Source organism: Bos taurus, chromosome 22, assembly GCF_002263795.3.
Source record: "Bos taurus isolate L1 Dominette 01449 registration number 42190680 breed Hereford chromosome 22, ARS-UCD2.0, whole genome shotgun sequence".
In the NCBI taxonomy this organism is placed as follows: domain Eukaryota; kingdom Metazoa; phylum Chordata; class Mammalia; order Artiodactyla; family Bovidae; genus Bos; species Bos taurus.
Window position 1 is genome coordinate 48,268,993 of NC_037349.1, and position 16,787 is coordinate 48,285,779.

Genomic DNA, 16,787 nt, shown 5'->3' on the forward strand with positions numbered 1-16,787 from the left:
TGGAAACTTACAGTGCATATTGCCATATTAAACTCTTTAAACGTGCAGTTAAGAACCTGTTTTTTTCCCACCTGGCATTTTCTGAAATTGATCAGGTATTTATGTAATATCTGCTAATATCCTGAGGAACTAATATTTCATGGAACATTCTTTGAGAAATCATAGTCAGTTCTATAAGAACCTACAACCTTGGAGAGCATTGGTATTAGTTAAGACCCAGATATATCACTCAGTTGGAGGAGTGTTTCAAACGAAGCTCACATGGCTATAAAGCCTGATCCAGGACAAAATGAAGCCAGTACTGCTCGGCTGGTTACTTAGAGTGTGAACAAGAGCGAGAAATGTGTCTGGAGATAACGTAAAAATGCTGGAGCCAAACTGAAGAGAAGGAAGAGTGACGACTTCTGGGAAATTCTCCCAGATTTTAAGGGGAGTCTGAAATTCAGTGAGAACTTAGCGAGAGGAGTTATGTGACTCACCAGTGTCTGCCTGAGACACCAAGTCTGAGCTTGTGGTGTTCTGACCCACTCAGTTCAAAACCCAAAGTTTGGAGTTCGGCTGACTTCATTTAATAATTCTCTCTTTTTTTTTTTTTTTTATAATTCTCTTTTCTAAGACAGCCTAACTGGGCTCCTCCCAGAAAGAACCAGCAGGTCCAATATTCCATCCCCAGGCTTGAACTCTTCTTTTTTCAACTTCATTTTTTTGCTCTCCCATTTTACTGTTTCATTTGTGTAATGAAGATATGAGAACTTAATGTGGGGTTCTAGGTCATCAGTGTCTCACTTTTTTTGTTTTGTTTTTTAAACGCTAGTTCAAGGAAATGGGTTGTTAAAATGGCCTTTGTCCCTCACACTCATTGTACAGAGGATCTGTACACTGGGACAGTGTAGTGAGTGATGACAAGTCTCTGCAGGTAACTGTCGCAGCCAAGGAAGCTTTGACTTGCTTGACTTTCACATTCTTAAACAAAGGAGGACTGGAACCGTTGCTTCTCGATGCTCTTTAAAGCCATGTGACCGTGAGCTATCTGCCCCCTCCTTGTATCAGCCAGCGGTACCCTTTTGAATTTCATGTTGGAGGGTTAACGTGTGGCAGTTGGAGTTTGATGCCAGGAAATCAGGGCTACTGCTGGTTCTCTCTGTATTCTTGGACAAGTCACTATCTGTCTCCCAGTCTCAATTTGTCCATGTGAAGAGTGGAAAGGATTTCCTATTTATGAATGGTGAAGCAAAGTCAACCTTTATTGTGGGAGCTTTGGTAATGCACATTTCTAGAGCTCGCTAGTCAGAGTCCAGCCTTGCCAGCTCCTGAAAAGACTGGGAGTTGTGATTGTTGGGGCTGCTGGCCATGGAGATGCAGAAAGAGTAGCTCCGAGGAGTGAAGGATGTAGCAAGGATGTTCCACAGCCCAGAACTGGCACACAAGCTAATGCTCCTCTCGCATTTTGGATGAAATAAGTATGAATTCTGAAACTTCTGCTGATTTAGGATGACTTATGGTCAGTATTGAACTCAGCTTCAGGAAACCTGGTTCTGTCCGTACATTGTCCATTGCTTCATATGTGTATACATAGTATTTCCTGCTTCTGATGACTGTAGCCTGGAGTATCATGCATTTTTTCCCCTTGGGGTTTATTAAACATGACCTCTTCATTAGAATGTACACATTAGCATTTATTTTTCTAAAACCTTCTGGAGGAGGCAGTAAGCTACTTTTCCCTTACAGAGTTAATTTTCTTCAGCTGCTAAACCCCATGACACTAATGACAAGAGTCCTCAAATCTTAGTAAAATTGGGTGCAACGTATCAGGAAAATATAGTAAGTAATAATTGTGCCAAAAATTATAATGGGCCATGGAATTGCTTCATGTTGAAATTTTTTAAAAATTTGTAATGCTATTAATACTAGAATAATGGTAGCGCTTCTCATCTTCAGGGTGCCTTGTGAGATTAACCATGTTGGTTATGCTGGTGACGTTTTTAAATAAAATCTGTGCTTTCTGAATGTGTGTTGCAGTCTTAACATTCTTGAAATCTTTGCAGACCAGTTCTCAAGATGGGATAGGAAAGCTGGACTCTAGGTTACCAAGTGAAATCGGCCCGACTCCTCCTGTGTTGAGACTAGTCATCTACTGTTCCTTCCATTGAGACAGAACTGTTGCCTGTGTTTTTTTTTTTTGTTTTTTTGTTTTTTTTTTTAACTAGTCCTGTTGAATGCAATGGATGGTATTTTGAATTCCTGGGTTAAAAACAGAATTGAAAATCTGAAATGCCTTTACAGAGCGGGCAGCTAAAGTTGCTGAGCAGCAGGAGAGAGAGCGAGCAGCACAGCAACAGCAGCCGAGTGCTTCTCCCCGAGCAGGCACCCCTGTGGGGGCTCTCATGGGGGTGGTGCCACCACCAACACCAATGGGGATGCTCAATCAGCAGTTGACACCTGTTGCAGGTAAAAACAGGAGCTAAGACCATTTTTTTTTCCACTTTAAGAAATTCCTTCATTTTTTTTTTTTTTTTTTTTTTTTCTCCAACGAGGAGTAGGCCACAATCTCTAGGCTCTTCTCATGACAGATTCAGAGTTTGAATCATCCATGTTGTCCTTATATCGCCTTTCCCTTATGGGCAATGCCTCCCCTCTGCCCCAGAAATGGGCCCTGGGCCCAACCCTGGGAATTGGTAGAGAGCAGCTCTCCCCTGGCTGTGGGCATGGTCTGGCGATATTCCGCACCCCAGACTGCTCTGGATAGAGTTCTACAGCAGAAAATACAAACAGACCCTGGATTCTGTTCTGGAGGGACTCCCAAGAGGAAACACAAAACTAGTCTTAAGGAGATGATGATTTTCCCGTCTCATCCTAGTATTCAGTTTGCCTTGTTCTGCTGCAGCCATCCTTTAGAAGATTGACCATTTAAAAGGATTTTTGACAGTGAATTATAAATCCTTTCTTGGTCACCAATGTGCATGACTGCTAAGTAGAATACAAAGTCCTTATTCAATTCATTGTGCCCACTCTGTAATGCTTTTCTATTTAATTACATTAAACTGCATTTTCTGTTAGTATCCCAGTCACATATTTTTCCAAAAAGAAAAGAAAATGATGAATGTGGTTTGCTTGTGTGTGTTGTCTCTGGTTCTGGTAGCCATGGCAAAATTGGCCATTATTGAATTGAATATTCTTGTCTGACATGTCTCCAATGAGAAGCCTGCAGACCACTTCTCAGGTCCCTCTTTTGTGATCTCTCTAAGCCTGGTGAGGTCCATCCAAGCTGTGTTTCTTCTTAAGCAAGCAGTCTGACCTCTTTGCAGGGAGTCCAAGATAGTGTTGTTCAAGACAAGCTCTTGGGATGCTGTTTTGGTTTTCGCTTTTTTTTTTTTTTGCTTTTCAAGGCAGAGTAGCATAGGATAACTTTTCCATTGTTGCTCCTACCTTTTGTGATGGCAAGTTCTCAGATGCACTATCGCTGAAGTCAGCAGTTGCACTCGCCAAAGCACATCTGAATCATGGCTTTCAGTACTCTCAGTGTAACTGATGTTGATCTAACAAATCTCATAATCGCCTGCTCTATTCCATGGCCCATTTTGGTTAATGGGGTTCCAGAGGTTTTTAGAAATCAGACCTTGAACATGGGGACTTTGAAAGTTAGAATTCCCTCATTGACATTCTCTTTTGTTCTATTTGATGTGTGATATTCTAGCACTGTGCCCTTGACTAAAAAGCCCAGGGACACATTAACAAAATGAATTCAAACAGCTAAAAACATTAAAAAAACAGCAGCTGCAGCATTTTAGCTCCCTGTTGGGGAATGACTTCATAGAACTCTGATGGGTGAGGAGGGCGGGCCCCCCTTCCAGAAAGCCCCTGCTCCATTATTAAGCATATGGTGCCCAGACTTCTGGGCCATGGGAGTGCAGGGCAAGCATTCTCTACAGGAACCAGTCTTTGGTCCACAGCAGGAATTTTGCCGCCAAGAGGGTGATTTTTTTCATGGGTTTACAGGTTGCATAGTGCCTGATTCTTAGCCTTGTTGCTGTCTGAGATCAGCTTTGCTTACAAGCATTGAAGCTCATTTGAACACATGTGACTGGGATAATAAATGCCAAAGTACAGTTTAATGAAGACAAGTGTCATGTCTTTCAGTTCTTAATAATTTCTTCAACCACAGCCTGTGTAGGCTGCGTTCAGATGGGCTTTTGTAATTGAAAGCAAAGCCTCCTAACATTCTTACATTCCCAACTACTTATCCCTAAAAACTATCTGGTGGAAATGGTTAAAAGACAGTTTGGTAGCGTTGCATCTCCTCATAAGTATGGTGTCTGTTCTTCACTCTCTGAACTCTACTTTAAGAAAAAGGAAATTCATAGTCGTAGTTTATGTACAGAGGTATTGTTGTTTAAAACTTATTTTAATTATTTGTGTAATTGTAGGTTTCTTAGCTTAGATATGACAAGTGAGGCAAGCTGAATCAATCTCAAGAGTTTTCAGTAATTTTATAGCGTCAAAGGACTAAAAATAAATACCTCTCAAACAATTCTTCAGGGAAAGTCAAAAAGTAAAATTCTTAGAATCTGCAGTTTTCTGCTATATCTAGAACCCCTCTATAATACAAAGAGAATTATATAAAGATGAGGTTTCGCACCAATTCCTCAATGCTCCCTTTGTGCAAGAAGCTGTGACCAAAGATGATTGCATTTTGGGGGGAGCCTTGTGTTTTGTTCATTGTGATCATTTCAAATCCCAGAAAAAATCAATTTGTTTTTCTTGATTTAAAAAATGTCATGTGGCTTTAAAGTTCTTTTGATAGGTGAGTCTTTGACATTTTGAAATTTTCTTCTTCTTTTCACTCTTTTTGCCAAAAATACTTGTTTCTTGAAATTCTTCCCTAGCTAGCAGAAAATATTTTGTGTTGTGACGATGCACTTTGAAAATAAAGGAATGAAAACCTCTGTTCAGAAAAATTCTGTACCTCCTTTAAAATGTTCCCTGTTAACTGAAGGTCTGTGAGGACATTTGTGTGCTTGGAGACAATGATGACAATTGGCATTTTCTCATGTCAGCAGAGCCTGATTCTCCAGCTGTTCCTTCTAAGGTCTGCGCACAAGCTGCTGAGTGACCTGGGCTTAGGTTGGCTTGGGGGGCCGGGAGCAGGGGGAGGTTTTATCTTTATTTTATCATGTTTGGAAATCTAAAGATGAAGCATCAGTCATTGTGATGACTCTTAGCTGTTCCCCAGCTCAAGCTCAAGCATGCTCCATTCTTACCAGCAGTGGTGGGGCTAGAAGGGAGGAGGAATGGACACAGAAGTCTTAAAAACTTCTTGCCCACCTTCCCCCGTGCTGGAGAACCATGCTTTGTGATCAGGGCTGTGCGCCTCATTTCCTCCATTTCAGTTTCCCCTCATGTGTACCCGTGATAGGCATATGAGTGTGGGCATAGTGGAATGATGGGGTTTATACTGTTCAGTAGAATCGCAGTAGACAGAACTGGTCACTCTGTTTGAACAGCTTGCAGTAATCATGACCTTGGGAAGGCTGTTACTACTTCTCTTTATTATTTAACTGAAAACATGCAGTGTATTTATCCCAGGGAGAATAACTACAAATAATAATATACTAAGTACTAATTCATCCAGAAATATATTTCAATTTGTAATGTTTTATTTTGTTCATTATTGCAACAAAATAATTGCACTAATTGTTATATCATGCAGTACTAAGGGCGCTTTATTCATTAGTAGTGCATGTGGGGGGGGGTTGTTATTACTTAGTTCATGTTGCATGTTAATGATGCATGTCTGAAATTTGTTGTGTCCTTCAAGGCATGATGGGTGGCTATCCGCCAGGCCTTCCACCTTTGCAGGGCCCAGTTGATGGCCTTGTTAGCATGGGCAGCATGCAGCCACTTCACCCTGGGGGGCCTCCACCCCACCATCTTCCGCCAGGTGTGCCCGGCCTCCCGGGCATCCCACCACCGGGTAAGAACTTCATCCTCATTCACTCATTAATCTCATCGTCATACTCTCTTTTTCTCCCTCAGCCATTTGTTCCAGGAGGTACCTGCTGCCCATGTGGGCAGGCCTTCCCTCACTGAGAACCCCAGGGATGTCAGCCGCAGGACCTGTCCTGTGTGTTGAGTAGGTGGCTCAGCACCTTTGTCCTTGAGCACTGGCTGCCTAGCAGCAGCACAGGACACATGACAAGAAACTAGACTAAGCAGATGAGGGGGCAAGAGGCGCGCTCTGGAACCCCTCAAACAGTTCAGCATACGCTCAGAAAGCAGACTCAGCCTAGACAGTCATGGTCTGCTCTAGTGAATGAAGTTTCCCAAATGGCTAGTTCAGAGTCACATATGAAAAGCAGTTTTTGCTCCTGAGTCCATTTCTTGCTCTGGTTCAGTTCTTATCTCAAAGGGTCTTTTGTATAGAATCCTTGCTCCATCTTTTGCTTTTCAAACAACACCTCCCCTCTAAGGGGATTACAGAGTTGCTAATGTAGGACTCTTCAGAAACTCTTCAGTCAGTCCTTCTAGGAACAGAAGAAAGAACCTGCACTGAACTAGTTTTCTGTGTCTGAGTCCTCAAAGAAGCATGACATAGCATTTAAAGAACAGCACAGTCCACCCTGGTAACTATAGACACTGGTTCGTCTGTCAGCAGAAGCCCAGAAGTTATGTCATATAGAAACATATAAATGGAGTTCAGAAATAGGTACAGTTTTACTTTATAATTAATTAGCAAATTGAAAGATTATTACGAATGGAAAAATCACCAGTTCCCATCATATGCAAAAAAAAAAAAAAATAACTAACCCTTAGACATAATCTAGTTAGAGGGAAAGTGGCCTCAGGATAACTTGGAATAGCCTTTGATCTATTATCCAAAATATTAGCTAAAGACCTGGCCCAGATGACAGAATATAGAAACATTAGATTTGCTTATAACAGTCTTGGCTGTACCAGTCCCGCAGCTATGAAGAGTTCCAAACGATGCTTCACAGGGTGTGCCCCGCAGTACATAGGGTCAGCCAACCTGGGGGCTTGGCCCAGCGTCTCCAGTGACACTCTGTGATGTGAGTGGTACTTAGAAAATGGCCACAACTCCCAGAAATGTTTGATGCAGACCTAACCAGAGGAAGAAACGTTTGTGGGAGTGGGTGTTTCATTATGGAAGTGGTGGACTGTGAGTGAGTTGGACTATGTCAGTCATAAAATGGGTGTGCCCCTGTGGCAGGTAGAGTTGGCTTTAATTCTGTGCCCTGTCCCCTTGGCATAGAGTGTCTGACTGAGCAGTCAGACAAGGCTGGAGGGGACCCCCAGGTGTGTGTGTTACTTGGTAGGAACCACACCTAAGTCCAGTACCCTCTAGGTAACTGGTCTTTTGGTGGGTATTGGGGGACAGATGTTTCCCTGTCCCCCTTCTCCAGATTCTAAATGCATTTGAAGAAAGCATAACATACCTCATGACAGGGAGACAGGGAAGATCCTCTCTTAATGTTTACCCACACATGTCCGACCAGGCTTCAAGGAGAGGAGGTTTCATGAACTCCTCTGGCGAGTCAGCCCACAGTCTCACCAGCTGCCCCATGGCATGGCATTTGTAACCAGGAAGCAAAGGGGGTTGGTTGCTGATTTGTTTGTGCTGCCCTGCAAAGATTGATACAGACAGCTCAGGGAGCCCCCAGTGTTGTGAAATATAAAGTGCGTGAGTGTCCTGGCGGGCCTGGGGGGCAGAGGTTAATAATATGTTGCTGGAATAGCAACTTACCCACTGCATCCTCTTCATTCACTCACAAATAATCGCTAGGATCCTACTCTTATGATCCAGGTACCCTTCTGGGCCCTTGGAATATCAAAATCCCTGCTTTGTAAACAGAAAGTTTGTTTTCACTTACTATTTTCTCTTTAACAGATGTGTAATACTTCTTGATATTTAGCAATTCTGAACCTTAGTGAGTCAGTTCTGCCTGGTCAAAATACACCATTTTGAATCCAGAGAAACTATAGAATGCAAAGCTAGCTCTTACTCATCCTTCTCTGCAGCTAGCTGGACTTGTTTAAGGTTTAAACATCATCTCACCAGGGTTTTGATTGTATTAATAGTTTGTTGGTTTTTAGCGAACTGGGTCTCTTGCCTGTTTCTCTGTTTTCATGAGACTAGAAAATGGATGATCCTGAGATTAAAATAGCCCCAGATGCTAAATTTAGGATATCACATTATTATCAACCAGGACGTATGAGACAGAAATTGCTTGTGAGGAGTCACCAGAAGTTTATACAAAGACCAAATGTAGTGAGACCATGGAATCTTTCTCTTTCCCTTTGTCATTTTGCATTTGAGGTGATAGCACCAAGGGCTGCCCTGCTTCCAGATGATCCCTTTTCAGAGTGCCGCTCTCTCAGAGGGCAGGGTCCCCTCTCTGCCAACATCAGTGACTCCAGTCAGAACCAGAGTGCTGATAGCCTGTGAGGGGACAGCAGGAATGTGTCTCCAGCCTCCACAAAGGTCATTGAAGTGTGTACTTGCACAGCCTCTTCCCTTAGGCCCCTGCTGTCCCAACACACTGCATACAGCTGAGCCTGGTTGCAATGCTCTTACTGCCGAAATTAAACACAGGCTTCAGGTGCTGGAAACTGTTGTTGAAAGATAAAGGCCTTGAAAATAGAGTTGCATTCTGACTATAGCTTACCTAGGGAAATATTAGAATTCTCTGCAGAGTTCAAATTATTTGTCAGCCATGAGTAATTAATGTACATCTCTCCTAGCTTTGTATTTAGAGTACCTAGAAAACAAAAGAACATGAATTTTCTATATGATGCTACATCCTGTTTTGGGTGCTTAGGGTTCCTGTCCACAAAGACTCAGGGCAGTGATCATAGGTTTGCATTTTAAATGACATTTCTTATCAGACAGTTTTTCAGTCTTCTCATCCCAGAACCTCTAATTGTGCCTGTAATTCTGAATTATAGGTGTGATGAACCAAGGAGTGGCCCCTATGGTAGGGACTCCAGCACCAGGTGGAAGTCCGTATGGACAGCAGGTGAGCCTCCAAATTGGATCTTCTAGGACTCAACAGAATTCAAGTTACCCTTTCTTTCTCAGAGCATGGGCTGAGTATTTTTCCCCCCTGACCCTTTATCTGTGCTCTTTCAGGTAGGTGTTCTGGGGCCTCCAGGGCAGCAGGCACCACCTCCATATCCTGGCCCACATCCTGCTGGCCCCCCTGTCATACAGCAGCCAACAACACCCATGTTTGTGGCTCCCCCACCGAAGACCCAACGGCTTCTCCACTCAGAGGCCTACCTAAAATACATTGAAGGACTCAGTGCTGAGTCCAACAGCATTAGCAAGTGGGACCAGACTCTGGCAGGTAAGGAGAGGTCTTTCTGAAGAAGCTTTTTCAAAATCTGTGCTTTATCAAAGTCCTCTTGCTGCTGTTGACATATTATAGGATAAGTATCCATTGTTCTTATATAGGCATACCTTGTTTTATTGCACTTTGCCTTATTACACTTCTCAGATACCGGTTTTTTTTTTACAAATTGAAAGTTTGTGGCACCCCCATGAGCAAGTCTCTCACCACCATTTTTACAATAGCATGTGGCCACTTCATGTTTCTGTTAACATTTTGGTAATTTCCACAATAGTTTCAACTTTTTCATTATAATTGTTATGGTGAATCTGTGATCAACAATCTTTGACATTACCATTATAAAATGATTACAGCCTGCTGAGGGCTCAGATGATGGCTGATAGTTTTTAGCAATGTAGTCTTTTAAAATTAAGGTACCTGTGTTGCTTTTTTAGACCTGACGCTATGTAACACACTTAATAGGCTACGGTATAGAATAAATGGAACTTTTACTTGCACTTGGGAAACAATTTAATGCGATTTGCTTTATTGTGATCTGGAACCAAACCTGAGGAAGGCCTTTTTAAGTAAAATATATATTTAGCTGAAGCATTTTGCAGTTTTGTATATTGATATCATATACTGAAATTTTTTTTTTTTGGCTGAGTTTCAAAGCTTCATTTTATCATAAACATCAATGCTATCTCAATAAGTATATTCTGAATTTTTTCAACTACTTTTCAGGCATTTGGGCATAGCATAGATGTATTTGGGCAAATTAAAAATTATTTCATCTCAAATTTTAAAAAAGATAAAAGTATTATTGGAAGACATGTTTCTAATCTGTCAAGTTACTCATTTAGTTCAGCAGGCTTAACATATTTTCAGTACATACTGAAATAACTTGCCAAGTTTCCAAAGAAATTCAGAAGTTTCCATCCATTCTTCAGGGGCTTCCCGGGTGGCTCAGTGGTAAAGAAATCACCTGCCAATGCAGGAGATGCAGGTTTGATTTCAGGGTCAGGAAGGTCCCCTGAAAAAGGAAATGGTAACCTACTCCAGTATTCTTGCCTGGGAAATTCCATGGACAGAGGAGCCTGGAGGGCTATAATTCATGGAGTCACAAAAGAATGACTTGACGACTAAACATCAACAATTCATCCTTCATTTCTAAGCCAGATTTGATCATTGATTTCTTTTAAGAGTAGTAGTTTTCCCTTTCCTCACATTTACCTTTTTAGGAATTTTTGTTAGTATTGAAGTTATTAAATATCACAAGTGCTTACAACAAAATACTAGTGGTCAGATCTTTTAGCTGTTTGTGCAACTCTTATGTTCCCAGTTCTAGTAATTTTGTTACATTGTGCAGCTCTTGTGAAGTAACTGTTAGAAATTAGAAAATTTCTAAACTGTAAAGCATGAAATGAGACATCCTTGGCTAGGTTGACTCATACCTAAGTAAAATAGTTTTCTAAAAACCAAGATGTCAGAGATTTCCCTGGTGGTCCAGTGGTTAGGAATCCAGGCTTCCACTACAGGGGGCTGGGTTCGATCCCTGGTCAGGTAACTAAGACCCCATGTGCCATGCAAATATGCATGCCAGCATTTTACTGTGTGTGGCAAATAAGTAAAAGAAACTTAAAAAAAAAAAACAAGATGCCTATAAAACAATATATGAAATTTTCTGGGAAATATTCTGTAGAGTTAATTTCATAATATTTAATAAACAGCAAATGTTTCACATTTCAATAAGTCTGTCAGACCTTAGGACTGATGTTTACATTTCTCTGTCCACACTTCCATTTTCAGCTCGAAGACGTGATGTCCATCTGTCGAAAGAACAGGAGAGCCGCCTTCCCTCTCACTGGCTAAAAAGTAAAGGGGCCCACACCACCATGGCAGATGCCCTATGGCGCCTTCGGGATCTGATGCTCCGAGACACCCTCAACATTCGCCAAGCATACAATCTAGAAAACCTTTAATCACGTCAATTACTTTTCTTTTATAGAAGCATAGAGAGTTTTGTGGAACAGTAGCCATTTTAGTTACTGGGGGTGGGGGGAGATAAAAAGGATGACAATTTTTATTGCATTTTACTGTACATCACAAGGCCATTTTTATATAAGGACACTTTTAATAAGCTATTTCAATTTGTTTTTGTTATATTAAGTTGACTTTATCAAATACACAAAGATTTTTTTTGCATATGTTTCCTTCGTTTAAAACCAGTTTCATAATTGGTTGTATATTTAGACTCGGAGTTTTACCTTTTTACTTGTTGCCATAGAGCTGAAACCACCAGAGGTTTTGTCTTGGCTTGGGGTTTTTGTTTTTCATTTTTTTGGTTGGTATTTTTGTTTGTTTTTTAAATAACAAACAAAATGGAAAAAAAAAAACACATACAAAAGAGTTTACAGATTAGTTTAAGTTGACATGAAATGTGAAGTTGGTCCTAGTTTACATCTTAGAGAAGGGGGTGTACTTGTGTCTGTTTCATGTGCCTAAATATCTTCAGCCACTTTTGCAAAAACTGTTTCTTCCAGGTAAAGTAAAAGGTTGTTAGTTACTTGATAGATGTTTGACAGACGTGGCACATTTGCTCTAGTAACTCAGAAATCTGAAGTTAGCTCTGTGCAGTCTTCTGTAACTAGTGCATCTCCCGGACACCCGGAGGGAGAAAGCACTTTTTCTTGCTCTGAGTTAGACATCTGTAGTGTCAGTTACCTTTGCAGAACATGTGCACAACCCTGAATTATGTTTAGTCTTGGCAGGTAAGTTTAAGGGTACTCTTGATCTTTTTATAATGAATTCACAATTTATGCCTATACATGTTAAGACGATTTAAAACTTCAAATCTCTTACACTGAAACAATGGAAGTTCATCTTGAAGAAGGTATTGAGGTGTGCTGGAGGGTGATTTATTAAACATAACACCTAACCTAACTTAGGGAGGGGAGTGCATTAACTGGATATGGGCTGTTTCAGAAGCATAATTGTAAGAGGCTGAATTGCCTGCATAGGCAAATATGTTTTAGTATGCTTTATTTCCTCATCAGATGTGGCTTTTTTTTCTTTTTTCCTCCAAAGTTTCAGGTTGTAATTCTCAACCAGAAGTTTAAGATTTTCTGAAATAATTTTAAAATGTAGCTTGTGCTTTTGAATTTCAGAAGGGACTCATAATTTCAGAAAATGCTCACTAAAAAGAATATTATAGATCCCAAACACTTAGGTTTGATGACCCTGTCTCTCTTATATGATCCTGGAAAAAAACAATTGGAGGCAATATATAATGCTCAGACAGGTAGAAAACATCAAACGTGGAACAGTATTTCAGTCAGCATTTTTGAAACCTGCTTTGTTGTAGCAAGATGGTTGCCATTGTAGTGAAGCTTCCACTGCTATTTGTAAATTGAGTGATTCTTAGAGGACACTTTTTTCTTTTAATCTGGTATGAATCAATACCTGGATATTTAATCACTATTCTTACTAAATCATGGGGACAAAAGAGTACAGAATGGAAAAAAGTCTCTTTGTATCTAGATACTTTAAATACAGAAGGTCCTTGTATCTTAATTACTTATAGTCAACCACTGGATCTCAATTTGCATCAAGTATTTTAAATAATTCTGAATTTTAAGAAATGTTTTGCAGTAGTATGTCAGTACCTTATTGTTCAACTGAATCGGATAAAGAAATCTTCAGTTCCTGGTTATTTGGGCCATTTCATCATGGACTGTATAATACAATCAGATTATTTTATTTCTAGGCATCCTTGAATTACACCAAAGAACCTGAAATTTAATTTTGGTTAAGTTATTTATTTATTTCATGCACCCATCTTATTTCCCTTTTTAAGGTCTGGAAGAGACTTCTTTTGGGAAGCCTCTAAAAACTCTTCACTGTGGGCTATGTGGGGCAGTAGAAGCCAGAGCACTCCTCCTCCAGGCTCCTTCCCTGTCTAGAGGTGCTGTAGGAACCATAGATCCAGCCAGGGGCTTCCCTAAGGCAGTGCAGAGCCGGGCCAGAGGGCCACGAGGCAGGCCCTAAGGAAGTGTTGTTGTTGTTGTTGTTGTTGTTGTTGTTTTTTAAACTCTATGTATTTATTTTAGAATCATGTCTTTCTGTATATTGACTTGGAGAATATCAGTTAATATTTTAGGATATAAGATTTGAGGTCAGCCATCTTCCAAAAAGAAAAAAAAACGTATGGACTTTAAAAGGTACACGTGAACTATACATTTTTTTTTTTCCGTGAGCTTTAGGAACCGTAGTGATATGGCTTAGAAAGTATAATAGCCTAAATGTTTTCAAAATGTAAGTTCATGTGGAAAAGAATTTTGTTTATGTGGGGGGAAAGACCTATAGGTTTAAAACAGTATGTCAGCTAACTGATTTAAAAGGCCTTGAATTGCTTTGTTTTTTGAACTGCCCTCCTCCTTTTCTTCCTGTGAGGAAGATTAAGAGGGGACTCTTCTTTGTGTAAAATCTCCAAATTGGTGGTGTTGACTTTTGAATTTGAACATTTTCAAACCTGATTAAAACTTGGTTTATTCTAACTTCTGTATCAAAAAAGGTTCAAGTGGTAACTAGTCTTACAATATGTATGTATCATATGTTTGTTCATCTAAAGCTTTTTAATCCAAATAAAAATGGAGTTTGCAAAGTGATTGGGATTAACCAGGTTTGGTTGTTCTGTTAAAGCTTGTGTCAGACAGATGTTTAGTTTCAAGCAGGTTTAATTCCTGCAAACCTTGATTTTATGCTGACAGGGGTACGGCTGCCAATTTAAAGGAAAAGCGCTCCTCAGGTACAGGCAAAAGTCAGTGTCCCGACCCTGGTCCAGGGCTCAGGCTGCATTAACACAGAAGCCAAGTATAATCAGGCCACAGCCTGATGTGCCCATGTCACACCTCTCAGACTGACAGTCAGGGATTCCTAACATGTCCTCAGCAAAGGTTGAAGTTAAAGTCGCAGAGGGAGTTGTTACTGATGGTGGAAGGTAAGGCAGCATGTCCTGTATCATAAATCACTGTAACCCATTTCAAGTAGATGTGTGGCCAGAGGAGACTAATGGCCTGGAAATACTTTTATCATGCTTATAAGCTCCTAGAAAATGGCCACAATTTTAACAGAAAGTGCTGGTAAAGTCAACCAACTGTTTTCCTCTAATATCACTTTGCAAATCCCTGTGGTTCTGTTCTCCTAAGAGTTTAGGACTGTCCTGCCATCTGTGGTCATGAACATACTGTAAAGGATGGTTGATGTATAGTTAAACATTCCAGCTACATACTCTGAGCAAGACTGCTAAGTATTACTCAATTCCCTCTTCATTCAGAAGTCTGCTAGGTCAGCTGAATCAAAGTTCAGACCTGAACAAATTATCTATTCCCCAAATAGATGTAGAATGCACATCTTGTGGATTGCGCATAAATGTATGAAGACTAAAGCACACACATACTTTATTAGGAGAGAAATTGTTTTGGAAAACACCGTGGTCCAAGTGTATTTTCTTTTTTTTAAAAAGAAAAGTAACTCAGTGTGAAAAATCCAAACTTCTAAAAACAGATTAATTGAATTGCTATAACTTCAGAGATCCAGGCAAGATTTCCAAAATGGGACTGCTAGATGAACACAGAGAGCCCTCCATTACTGAGTATTTACTCTGTGCCTGGGTCCTTTCCCTATCCATTCAGATGATAAAGTGAAGTTCCAAAGCCCAGGTAGTTCCCCCAGCACCCCAGTGGACATCGACTTCTAGCTTTTGTTATCCTAAAGTATCCTGGTTTTTAAATGTAAGTTCTTTGTGGGTGTAGTTCACAGTAGGGGGCACTGCACTTCTGTAAGCTGCTTATAAGAGCATTGCTCTTTAAACTATTACAGCTCCCTTAAATAACCCTAGTGTCTGATAAGTGCATAGTCATATTCCTTTAGTAGAAGGCTTAAAAAAATTGAGGCAAAGGTAAAAGCCTCCACAATGGTTTAACAAAAATTAGTTCTGTACCATCCAAATTAATGTGCTTTGAAAGTGTCTTCAATTTAATACAGTAATTGCTTTGCTAGTCTACTTCCCTTGATGTCAGACATTGTTGTGTCATCTTCAAAGGTTTGTTGTCTTAAATCAGCACTCCAGTACTTGTATTTTAAAAAGATGATGAGGAAAACTCTAGGGAAGTTAGGCACAAATTTCAGACTGGAGATTGTTTCTGGGATGGAAGCGGGAAGGAAACCACAGCAGACACAGAAGGTAGCTGATGGTTTTACTAGCATTTACAACTTCTCTTTGTAAAAGGTATATATGCTACATATTTATGTATGTACAAAGTATTAAACTTCTAAAACTGGGGCCGGGTGGAAAAATGGAGTTAGGCCACAATTTAAATGTATTGTGCAATAATCTAGTCATTAAAATAACCGTGAGGTTTAAGGTCACCAGGAACTCTTGTGACAAAAGTGCAAGTGAAGACTACATTCCTCCCCCAGGTGCTATTGGTCATCACTGGTCTTCATAGTCAAGCCACGTCTGAGCAGTGGCTCAGTAGTACTTGAATGAGGTGAGTGGTGAGTGGCTCTTTATTTATACTAAATTGGTTCTAACATAAATGAACTGACTTAAATCCCTTCAGTTCAGTTCAGTCGCTCAGTTGTGTCCGACTCTGCGACCCCATGAACTGCAGCACGCCAGGCCTCCCTGTCCATCACCAACTCCTGGAGTTCACCCAAACCATGTCCATTGAGTCAGTGATGCCATCCAACCATCTCATTCTCTGTCGTCCCCTTCTCTTCCTGCCTTCAGTGTTTCCCAGCATCAGGATCTTTTCAAATGAGTCAGCTCTTCACATCAGGCGGCCGAAGTATTGGAGTTTCAGCTTCAGCATCAATCCTTCCAATGAATATTCAGGACTGATTTCCTTTAGGTTGGACTGGTTGGATCTCCTTGCAGTCCAAGGGACTCTCAAGAGTCTTCTCCAACACCACAGTTCAAAAGCATCAATTCTTTGGCGCTCAGCTTTCTTTATAGTCCAACTCTCACATCCATATATGACCACTGGAAAAACCATAGCATTGACTAGATGGACCTTTGGTGACAAAGTAATGTCTCTGCTTTTCAATATGCTATCTAGGTTGGTCATAACTTTCCTTCCAAGGAGTAAGCGTCTTTTAATTTCATGACTGCAATCACCATCTGCAGTGATCTTGGAACCCAGAAAAATAAAGTCAGCCACTGTTTCCCCATCTATTTCCCATGAAGTGATGGGCCCGGATGCCATGATCTTAGTTTTCAGTGTATTTGTGGCAGAGATCTGTAACTTGATAATACCTGTGGCCTTAAGCATCAGCTTCTTTATTCATGAGTGAATAGGTAGAAATGATTTTGCAACTTAGTCTTCTTTAATATGTAGATATTTTTTTGTTTGAAAAGATGTTGGATGTGGTTATCCAAGC

General features: G+C 40.6%; 1 protein-coding gene across 42 annotated transcripts in view; it reads left to right on the top strand.

Annotated features, from left to right (window-relative positions):
* Positions 1-14,011, top strand: part of PBRM1 (polybromo 1) — a 106,924-nt gene extending 92,913 nt beyond the window's left edge. For 22 of the 42 annotated variants that reach the window (XM_059879516.1, XM_005222979.5, XM_024982491.2 and 19 more), the window contains 5 exons: positions 2,284-2,448; positions 5,816-5,971; positions 8,962-9,032; positions 9,146-9,362; positions 11,154-14,011. In XM_059879516.1, the coding sequence (XP_059735499.1) occupies positions 2,284-2,448; positions 5,816-5,971; positions 8,962-9,032; positions 9,146-9,362; positions 11,154-11,326 (782 nt within the window). In that variant the 3' untranslated portion in view covers positions 11,327-14,011. The remainder of the gene's footprint in view (positions 1-2,283; positions 2,449-5,815; positions 5,972-8,961; positions 9,033-9,145; positions 9,363-11,153) is intronic. The other 20 variants (XM_010817829.2, XM_024982495.2, XM_059879536.1 and 17 more) reach the window with 3 other exon arrangements.
* The last annotated feature ends 2,776 nt before the right edge of the window (positions 14,012-16,787 follow it).